Source organism: Sinocyclocheilus grahami, unplaced genomic scaffold (assembly GCF_001515645.1).
Source record: "Sinocyclocheilus grahami isolate Dianchi unplaced genomic scaffold, SAMN03320097.WGS_v1.1 scaffold235.1, whole genome shotgun sequence".
In the NCBI taxonomy this organism is placed as follows: domain Eukaryota; kingdom Metazoa; phylum Chordata; class Actinopteri; order Cypriniformes; family Cyprinidae; genus Sinocyclocheilus; species Sinocyclocheilus grahami.
In genome coordinates, this window is record NW_015505414.1 from 983,707 (window position 1) to 995,054 (window position 11,348).

An 11,348-nucleotide genomic window follows, 5' to 3' on the forward strand; every position below is an offset into this window, starting at 1 on the left:
GTAAATTTCCCTACTATATACGGTGAAAAACTGTATTGGACATTACATGTATTGGACATAGATTTTACGATAGTATACCGTTTTTGGAAGTGAAAAAGACCGTATAATTTACAGTGAATAACCATAAATTGACATTCCCAGAATTCTCTGCGTTACATTTCAAATTTGATGTTTTTTTGTTAGTTTTTTCTTATCAGTTTTGTATATTAGGGTTGTGTGTTACATCTAATGTTGTTAATTGAATGTTTATTGCATTATTTCAGTTTCATGTGTGTTACCGTGATGGTGTTTAGTGTTTGTGTGAATGACACTGTGCACCTTCTATATATGTTATTATTTAAAAGCTGCTTGTGATGGGCTTTGGTTCATCATGTGACTTTCTCATCACCTCCTGCATTTGGTGGTTATCAGTGTATTACAAAGGTACAAAACAGATTTCAGTACTTCAATAGGTTGGTATATTAACATTTTATCAGTTAATGAAATGACGGTATTTAACTGTAAATTTAAGTTACAATCGTAAAACCTAAAACGTTGTTACCGTATTTTTTACGGTAAAATTCTGGCAACCACAGCTGCCATTTTTTTACCGTAAATTTTATGGATTTTTTTTTACAGTGTGGGCTTGCTTGTTTGCTTTTAATATAAAAAGTTCTATTTTTGGCCCTTTCACACCAAAAGCCTCAGGCTGAAGGAAATGTAAATTAACGTCTGTACAGTATACACCGAAGAAGAAGAAAGTTCAACACTCTTCAGCAATAATAAAAGAAGAAGAAATGTTAGTTTATCTTGTGTAATTGTTGCTTATTAGTACGGTTGAATTGGATCACCGAAGGTCAGCAGCAAATTGGTTAATAAAATGGGATTAAATACATAAAGGATTTTTGTATTATTTAACATATTTAATTATTGCAGCTTTGAGTCATATTCTGAGTTGCTTTTAACTGTTTTTATTCATTTTGAGAAAAACTAAATCTGCTTCTTTTTTTTTTTGTAAGTGAGTGAGATGAATTAATGCATGTTCACATTTATTCTAGAACTAAAGTAACATCTTACTCCCGATATCTCTCAACAAGGGGACAGGAGAGCTTTCAATCAATAAATGGGGTAAAAAAAGTAACTCAGATATTTTCTTGTAAATTAAAAAGTAATGCGTTACTTTACTAGTTCCTTGAAAAAAGTAATCTGATTACATAACTCGCGTTACTTGTAATTTCATTTACATGTATTATTCCTCATTATAGAAGCTTCTCACTCTCTATAAACTTTAATTTTACAATCATATAATTTACTGTAAATATTATTAGAACACCTAAAATCAAAATTATTCTCTGTTATGTTCTACATTCAAAAATTCCCTCCTAATTTCTTGTCTAATTGCCAGCATTTAATAATAATAATAAAAATAAGTAACCATTTACAATAAGTTCATATAAGTTGGTTAATGCATTAACTAATAACGAGCAATACATTTGTTACAGTATTTATTAACTTGATTAATGTTAGATAATAAAAATACAGCTGTTTATTGTTAGTTCATGTTAGCTCAAGCCCTTTAAATAATAACAGATACAACCTTTGATTTTAATAATGTATTAGTAAATGTTAAAATTAATCATGTTTTAGAAGTATTTCTCATTGTTAGTTCATGTTAAATGATGTAGTTAACTGCTGACAAATGGAACCTTATGGTAAGATACCACTAAATATTATCAAAAAAGTTTCCACGTCATACATTACTATTATCCAAAGACATTTTCAAACTACTCGCGTAGTGAAACCAAAATTATTCTTAAGCTTTGGGATTTATTTTGCATTTAAATTCATAAATAAGGATGATAAATCATAAAAAATATGAATAGAAATGTTGTTTGAAAACACAACAATTATAATCGCATACTCTTTAGGTTTTTAAATCTTTCTTATACACTCTAAAAAATGCTGGGTTAAATATAACCCAGCGCTGGGTTAAAAAGGGACAAACCCAGCAGTTGGGTTGTTTTGACCCAGCGGTTGGGTTCAAAACAACTCAACCGCTAGGTCAAAACAACCCAATAGCTGGGTTTGTTCCTTTTTAACCCAGCATTTTTTAGAGTGTAGTATTCATCAAGATTTCCAGAACTTCCAGTAAACCTCACCCTGCCCTGCTTCATGAACACGCTTTTATAAGCTTCATCTGTGCTTACATCATATTTTTTTATTGACTGTCTCACGGTGTTCCCAGATGTAGTTAATATTTTCCTTCTTGGCTCAGCCGGTCATGCATAGCAAGATGCTGAGGACACGGTCTTGTGCTTTGGCAGCCTCTGAATCCGGTAAGCCCAACCCCCGCAGCCCATGAAGGATCTGTCAGGTCCTCAGACGCTCAGACCGAGAGATGGACATGTGTTTGACTGCCGACAAACAGGTATTGCATTTTACCTTGTCTTTTCTTCTCTTTTTTTCTTTCTGTTTAGACCTGACTTACTGTAAATTGAGCCATATCTAGACAGTGTTTATCTAAAGGCAATTCAACCACTTTAACAAAACATAAAAATCTTTTGACAGCTCAGATTAGTTAGTTACAGGAAACTGTGAGACAGCACAGGCAAAGCTGCCAGGAATTCTCAGTGAAGGAGAATCTTTATGAATTGGTCCATTATGTAGATCTCTTATTCAAAGCTATGAAGAGGATTTAACGATCAAAAGTGATGTTAGTTGAGAACGAACAGGTCATGGTTCATGTTTACAAGCGCTCGTAATGCTCTGTGCTAGAGGTGAGATGCAAAATAAATCTTGAGCGAGCTCTGACATGCTGATGAAGTGTGGAAACACCCTGGTGTTTTCAGGACAGAACATGGAGGACAGCTGCATGCGTTCTGGACCAGGCAGGAGAAACAGTGGTTGCTAACGGCACGTCACCTCCGGCCAGTTTTGTTGCATAATAAGAAACCCAAGCACAGTTTAAGACTCTGCCAGTTCAAACAACGGTACTGCAGCTGAACTGCTGCTTAGGGATTTTAGTGAGTGTCTAGCTCATAAAATTCAAACCTTTGGGTTTGAAGATGCCCAAGAAAGCCGATAAAAAGGTAAGGCTTCTACTTTATTGTTGATGATGTAGATAAGTGCAAATACTTGAATGTAAAACTGTAAGAGACACAATATGGCAAAATAGTCTGTGTAAAGTGAAAAATGTGCAGTGCCGTTCTTTAGTCAGAGTCGCTAAAGTATTTTAAACACTTCTATTGTCGTTGTTTTATTATTATTTAATGCAAAATATTCATTACAATTTCTGCTTCATTTCCCAAAGCTGACATGGAAATACAGTCGATGTCAAATTTGTTTAGATTTCAATGGTGGCCTATGGTGCGGAATGCTTTTCTTTATTTTCAAAATCTTTTCCCCCTATGGTTAAATAGACAAACATTTCATTGTGGCCCTCTGAGCCATTTTATGTTCACCGTGTTTCTCTGGACAATGTTGTTCTTTCAGCCAGCTGAGACGACTGCTCAAACTGGCCCCTAAAACCATGGCACTGCTCAAAGTGGGCCGCAGCGCAGACTGTCAGAGGACCGAGCCTGGTTTATTGGCCTCTCTACATCTCGCATTGGCGGACTAACCAGCACAGTGGCGCTCCTGTTCACGCATCACTGAAACATACTGGTGGGTCGCAGCTCTTTCACTTACAAAGAGAGACTGGCTCTGTTCTAAAATCTGGCCAGCTGCCTACGTAGACATAATTTAAAGGCACACTCTGGGCTGTTCCAAAAGATAGAACAATTATGCTGGTTTCTAAGAATCCCTATTTAAGGCATATTAAGACATATCCTTCTTAAAGGCAAAGTAAAATGAATAGCAACAAGGTCAGGGATAATTATCCAAGGTGGTGAGGGGACAGAGAACTATCAGTCGTAAATAGAATAATTTAGTGCTGGTTCAGTAAATCAATAAAATAGTCCGGTCTAATTCAAAATGAACCATTTTACCCAATATTTTTTAATTCTGCCGTGTGTTTTTATTGATTTCTTTCACCCCCCCAAAATAAAGTGTCATATTGTTAGCTTGCAACATTCTAACACTGGATTATATTAAAATCAATAGTGAGGCAAATCTCCCATACTCACTGATAAGGCTGGGTAAAAAAATATAGATATCTCAATATTGATCGTTTCTCATTTTTACGGAACGATATCGATTCTTAAATCCCAAGAATCGATTAGTCTAGCCTGTTTTCAGTTAATGGACTGAACGTTAAAAGGGCACTTCCCATCCAATATATTGCAATAAGCATTGTGCGTTGGTACTTTTAATATGAAACAAAGTCTCAGATTTCAATTTATGTCCATTGTATTGCAGTATTCAAACAATAAATGCCGTTTTGGTGCTGTTTAATGTGGAGTGACAGATCGCTGTAGCGCCTCAGTGAACTGATAATCTCCTCCACATTAATACCAGTTTCAGCACAAAATAAACATGACTAAACATCCGAAGGTAAGTTAAAAGAAAGAGTACAACTTTACAATCCATATCCTGTCTCATGTAATCGCTCAATCAGTGTTTCAGCCGCGCAAAGACATCAATATAACGGCTTGTGAACAATGTCACGTAACGTCACATTTACCTCAGAAAAACATATTCGGTGACCATAAACTCATTAGTCAGATAGAAAGATAAACTGTAGAGAGGGGCATTTTGCTAAATATATGCACCATATAACATATTCATTATAAATTTTACTGTTCTTCAATGTTTAATTTGTTTGAATAAATCCATCAAGTTTTTTTGACAGCCACCATTATGTTTATATTTAAATAAAAAATGAATTGAAGTAGAAATATTATTATGTAATTGTAACTTTATTATTTTAAAAACTTCATTAAGTGTAATTTTAACAAATCAGTCAATTTTAACCTTCAATATTATGTTAATGTAGTACCAACTGACTCTCATGTATATTTTACAGCATTAGTTGAGAGATTTTATTTTCCTTGAGAAAATTTGGTATGTACTGTACCTGATATATATCCTAAATAATCGATATTGAATCGAATCGACATTTGACGATATTGACATTTGACATCTTTTAAAACACATGAATTGTTACTTTTTTTCAAACTGTAGTTAGTGTGGTATACTTCATTAAGTGATTGCGTAGTGGGTTTGTCAGGCACCAAATAGAACGCTGCACTGATGACGTATTTTTGCAGAACAATTGTTATGTTAGTGTCACTATGATTCCCTTGACAAAAAATCCAATAAGATTTATCCATTGACTTTTGGATTATTAAACTCTGTGACTCTGTGAATTTTAAAGCCTAAATACAATCGGCAGAAGTGAAAAACTAAACCTTCGCTACAAAGGAACTACTCCATGGTCACACTTCAACATCACCAAGATCAAGCTTCAACAACTCTTTCAGTATTAATAAAAAAACATTTTCCCTGACAGTTTAAGTGAGAATATTTTGCAAGAGTGGATTATAAACACAACGAGGCTGTGAAAGCGTCTAGTGAGTAGATGAGTTTTCCAGTTCAGTGTGATGATGTTTAACAGAATTTGTAATGGTTTTACTGGTTATAATGGGAATTGTATTGGTTGTAATGGAGACTGTAATGAATCCGTGTATCATTCGATCATTCGTTTTTTGATTTAATATTGAAAATAGAAAAATGAGAAAACGGCTCCTTTTTTGTTTTTTTGTTTTTTTCCGAAAATGAAAAACGAGAATTCAGCTTAAATTTACGTTTTTCGTTCATTGGTGGAAAAATGAATAAACAGCTTGAATATTTGATTTCTACACGTGGGCGGGAATTAAATGCCCCGGTTTACCACTTAACATTGCTGCACTGAATTAGAAGTACAGGACTGCATTTGAGGCCAAACCTGATTTTTAATCCGTGTATCGTTCGATCATTGGTTTTTTGATTTAATATTGAAAATAGAAAAATGAGAAAACGGCTCCTTTTTAGTTTTTTTCCGAAAATGAAAAACGAGAATTCAGCTTAAATTGACATTTTTCGTTCATTGGTGGAAAAATGAATAAACAGCTTGAATATTTGATTTCTACATGTGGGCGGGTATTAAACGCCCCTTTCTGCTGATTGGTCAGCCGAAGATCAAACGGCGCCGTCATCAGTTCTTCTGCAGTATCACGCAGCAGAATAATAGTCCTCCGCTGCTGCAGTTGTACGGATTCATAACCCATTTTATTAATTTAAAATTTTTCATCAAACAAACAGACTAATGAATAGCTCGACACAACTCATACCGGGGCAGAGTCTAGACAGGTCTTTCTTCTGTGTAGACCAGCGGTTCTTAAAGTGATAGGGGGACCGAGAAATTATTTGCTATAGCCTAAAGTATTTCCAGACTTTAAAGTCACTTTTTTTTATCATGATACATAGGCCTACTGTGATTTATTCCGAAGTGACTTATATGATGCATTTAATGTAAAATCATCTAAATGAAGCCTTTTAAAAGACAAGTATTTGCTGTGGATCATGTTTGTGGCATGCACCAGAAAGATGCTCAAGGAGACCGAGACGCGCTAAAGCAGTGCATTCTGTTGTTCTCTTTATTTTTCAAAGGCATGACATTTTGTAGTTATTTTGAACGTAACGTTACACAATTAAAAATATACATTTTACCATATGACTATAAATGACAGAGTATTAAGTTATTTCCCCTCGATGGGGGAAAATAATCCAAGTGAACGTCAATCAGTACTCAATATTAATTTAAACTGCTTTAAATATGACTGCTGCTTATTTCCTGTGCATTCTGAAGGTATTCTGAGGGTTTGGTGAGAAACAAATGGAAATGGCAAGTTATTATATTTTATGAAAATCTTGCGTTGCAGTGCGTGCCCACGCACAAGTGCATATCCTTTTGAGATATCAATTATAATCAATTTGAATAAAACACAAGACTACATTATATAACTCTAACAGTAGGCTATTTAATATCTGTTGTTCTTCGGTTGTCAGTCAGAATGACAGTTCTTGCGTGAACATTATAGGCCTATATATAGCCAAGCCAATTTATTATTCTTTCCTTTTTGTCTTAGTGTATAAAATAATTATTTTGAAACCAATTAATTAATTTCTTAATTAAACAAACAGACTTACTGAGTGAGCAGGGTAGGCTATGACAGCTGTCATATCATACCCTGCCATGCCCAGCTGATGCAAAGAATATAATTTATATCTACACAGAAGAAAGCCCTGTCTAGACTCTGCCCGAGTCTAGACGAGTTGTGACGAGCTATTCATTTGACTGTTTGTTTGATGAAAAAAATATTAAATGTAGTTGCAATAAATGCGTTAAGAATCCATACAACTGCAGCAGTGGAGGACTATTATTCTGCTGCTAAATCAAAAAACGAATGATCGAATGTTACACGGATTGTAATGGTCTCTGCTGGTCTCTACTGGTAATTTGTCACATTCTGTTGGTGTCTTGTCAAAACCACTAAATCCTAATGGAATATGTCCCAAAACACACAAGAAACCATGTTTTAATGGTTTTTCTGGTTAATAGTTGATTGTTTGTAATGTTTGTAATGATATTTGAGGTGGAAACCATTAGAATTTCTGTGATGGTTCTATTATTATTATTTTTATTTTTTCAAGCAGGGCCGATGACCTCTGTAGTCCCATTTAGCCACTTGTTAGCATTCGTAAAAACTTTAAAAGACAAGTAAAAGCTTTTAAAAAATGTCAGTGGGGTATTAGTGATCTATTTTAAGTGTTAACCACAGACTTTATATCAGGCGTTTAACCAAAAACCAAAATCAAAAACACCCACCCAGGAAATGCTAAATTGCTACCTCATGTCTGGGTTTTGGTCTACAAGAATATGTCATCCCTGCAGCACGCTATATACTACCCATTCAAAGTTATTTCAGCCTTTTAAAAGAGCGTTGGTGTCCAAAGAGACTGGATTCTGCCATGGAATGGAATTTTACATGACACCAAGTGCCTCTTTTCAATACTAAAATCAACAACATAGTTCAATCTAATTAAAAATGCTGCTGTGGTTTTAATGCTAATTAAAATGTCACATTGTTAGCTTAGCAACATGCTAAAGTCGGATTCTGTTGAAATAAATATTGAGTCAAATCTCCCATGCGTGTTGAGCTATGCAATGAGGGCTGTAAGAAGAGCGATGCAATGAGGTGTCATTTCAGTTAGGATGCTGTTTTAGCTGTCTGCTGACACAAGGCACGGAGCCACGGTCATAGCTGAACAATAACGTATTCTTGTTTCTTGCACATGCAGGTCTCAAAAGAATCCAGATGATCCTGTGCAGTCCGATGAGTTTTGCAGTGCTGTACTGCATTCTGTGGCTCTCTGCGCCTGCCTTCCTGCTCTCTGAATTTAAGGTAGCCTACGTTACCGAGCGCAATGTGTACATGTGCACGTATTCCCAGGATCTGGCCTTCTGTGAGACGATGAACTCCAGCCAGTTCAACAACTGCAAGGATCAATCATCTGTCCTGCACAGGGCCGAGACCCCCAGCCCGGTTCACACAAAGCGTCTGACGGTGTGGTACAGCTCGCCTCTTAACGTGGCCCTCCTGCTGAACAACTCTGAGGTTCGGCACCTGTCGCTGATCCAGTGCAAGCCCGCCACCGAGCAGCCCGTCCCGTTCGAGTACTTCACAGTGCGGCGCTTGGAGACTCTAACAGTCACCTATCCCTTCTGGAAGCCTGGACAGAGCTATGACATCCTCATAGGCAAGGACAGGGACGCCCCCTTCCACGAGGAGGCGAGGATGGCTGTCATTCATACCTCTGTGCTGACCGGGAAAACAGAGCTGAAGTCCTACACAGTCCAAACCAACGTGGACCGCAGTGGAATGATGTCCTTCCCAAACATTTTTATGTCTCGCAACGGGCTTTCGGAAATGTCCAGGATATCTGTCACTTTTCTGTACTGAGAGCATTTTTCCCAGGAACTTAGAAGCTTCATTGTACTAGTCTCTATAACACAAATAGCTGTTGTGCATAATTAATCATGTACACGTAATGCATACAATTACATTATGCAAATACTTCTTACATACATTGCAAATATCAAAATCTTTTAGAATCAAACATTATCATATTACAAAATAAGAAAACAAATTAATTTTCAGAGGTTTGTAATGTGGGCTTTGCACATGCGCTGCTGTTTTACTGAGGATTTAATTCTCTTAAGATGTTTTGCATTTACAATAAAGAAAAGGGATAATATTGAATTAAAAAATATATATATTTATTAAAATAAAAAATGGCAAAGAATTGTGTGATGCTGTTGTTCAAGTTTCTACTGCCTTGCAGAATCTATTCCCCCTTAGAGTCATTTGTAATGCCAGTTCAAAAACAACCCTGGCTCATATCAAAAACAAAAGCAAAAGCAAACGTGAGATAAGAACACATTTGCTGCAGCAAACATGCCGTTTTAGCTTGTATCTACATGTCTTTTACTCATATCTGAGTATTTTGCATCACAAGTGCATTGCTGCACCAGGTGAGCTACAGAGCAAATTTAATAGATCAGAAAAGCCACACATGCGGAACTGGTCCTGTAATCATTTGTGTGAAAAGGAATAAAAGTTGTTGGTGTTTAACTGCCTCTAGTGTTCATTTCACTTGGAAACTGCAGTGAACTGTATGTAGCCTGTTTCGGAGATATGTGAAAATGTAGATAGAGGCAAGTTTTTCAAACTTGGCAATGTCATCTCATTTGACTACTTAGTGCAGTGCTTACCCGTTCTGGGTAGTGAATCGTTCTTTTGAGCCGGTTCTCAGGAAGCAACCGGTCGAGCCGGTTCACAAATCGAACTGAATCGAACTTTAGTACCGAATGAGCCGGTTCAACCAACTGTCGAAGTTTGCCGAGGATTACCGAGGACTCCACAAGAACCGAATGAGCCGTGGCGAAGTTTGCCGAGGATTACCGAGTGTTTGCTCATCTGCAATACGTCTATAGGACGCCTCCTATCAGATGTCAAATAGACATCTATTAGATGTCTTTAAGATGTTAATGGTTTAGAATGTATGTAAAACTGACATCTAACAGACGTCTGTCAGATGTTTAGATGCTTTCCAGATCCAGTGATCTTTAACAGACATCTTGCAGACGTTCGTGTGCTATCTGGTTAATCAGCCCAAGTCCATAGCATTCACTATAGCAAATCGTTATTTTTTTTATGTTGGTTCTGAACAATTTTTGTTTCATTTGTTTGCTGAGCATGGATGCGTCATCATGCAAAAGCGAAAGTTTTCGATTGCAGTGAGAGAGAACGACCAGGGCTGGACTGGGACAAAAGAAATCGGCCCTGGCATTTTTTTGGTCCAGGCGGCCCACCACCACTTATTATATGTGACCCTGGAGCACAAAACCAGTCTTAAGTCGCTGGGGTATATTTGTAGCAATAGCCAAAAAAAAAAAAATTTGTATGGGTCAAAATTATCGATTTTTCTTTTATGCCAAAAATCATTAGGATATTAAGTAAAGATCATGTTTCATGAAGATATGTTGTAAATTTCCTACTGTAAATATATCAAAACTTAAGTTTTGATTAGTAATATGCATTGCTAATAACTCTATTTGGACAACTTGAATGGCAATTTTCTCAATATTTAGACTTTTTTGCACCATTAGATTCCAGATTTTCAGATAGTTGTATCTCGGCTAAATATGATCATATCCTAACAAACCAAACATCAATGGATAGCTTATGTATTCAGCTTTCATATGATGTATAAATCTCTATTTCGAAAAATTGACACTTAAGACTGGTTTTGTGGTCCAGGGTCACATATAAAGGTGTCAGTTTGTCTTTTGAATATTTGAATATCGTAACTGCAGCTTGAAATGTTATACAAACTGGATGGAATGTCTGAAAGCAAAAAAAACCCAAACATTATTTTGTCATCCAATATATGGGTACATAAAAATAATAGTAGAAATAATCTATATAGCTAATTCAATTGGTTACAAATGAATTATTAACCCTCTCACGCTATAAAAGAAAAGTTTTTTTTGCCCTTTTTCCATTTAGTTAAGTAAGCACACCCACACACACGTACACCTGCATGACAGAGCATATCTGTAGGAACTTCTGAACTTCTTGTTGGTAGTTCTTGAAAATAATCTTCTGAAGAGAGATGAGTTATGTTGGTTCTGAACAATTTTTGTTTCATTTGTTTGCTGAGCATGGCGGCCCACCACCACTTCGATATATATAGAGTTATTAGAGATATATATATATATATATATATATATATATATCGAAGTGGCGAAGTGGTGGTGGGCGTATATATATATATATATATATATATATATATATATATATATATATATATGCTTATACACTATA

General features: G+C 36.0%; 1 protein-coding gene across 5 annotated transcripts; it reads left to right on the forward strand.

The window, feature by feature from the left end:
- The first annotated feature begins 2,214 nt into the window (after nucleotides 1-2,214).
- LOC107597731 (uncharacterized) lies at nucleotides 2,215-9,742 on the forward strand. Of its 5 annotated transcripts, XM_016288903.1 has the most exons (4): nucleotides 2,351-2,407; nucleotides 2,829-3,068; nucleotides 3,472-3,642; nucleotides 8,260-9,742. In XM_016288903.1, exon 4 carries the CDS (start codon nucleotides 8,277-8,279, stop codon nucleotides 8,919-8,921), a length of 645 nt encoding a protein of 214 aa, XP_016144389.1. In that variant the 5' UTR covers nucleotides 2,351-2,407; nucleotides 2,829-3,068; nucleotides 3,472-3,642; nucleotides 8,260-8,276; the 3' UTR covers nucleotides 8,922-9,742. The 5 variants fall into 5 exon arrangements, with proteins under 5 accessions (XP_016144387.1, XP_016144388.1, XP_016144389.1 ...); XM_016288902.1 differs by lacking the exon at nucleotides 2,829-3,068 and having other exon boundaries at nucleotides 2,330-2,407; XM_016288904.1 differs by lacking the exon at nucleotides 3,472-3,642.
- The last annotated feature ends 1,606 nt before the right edge of the window (nucleotides 9,743-11,348 follow it).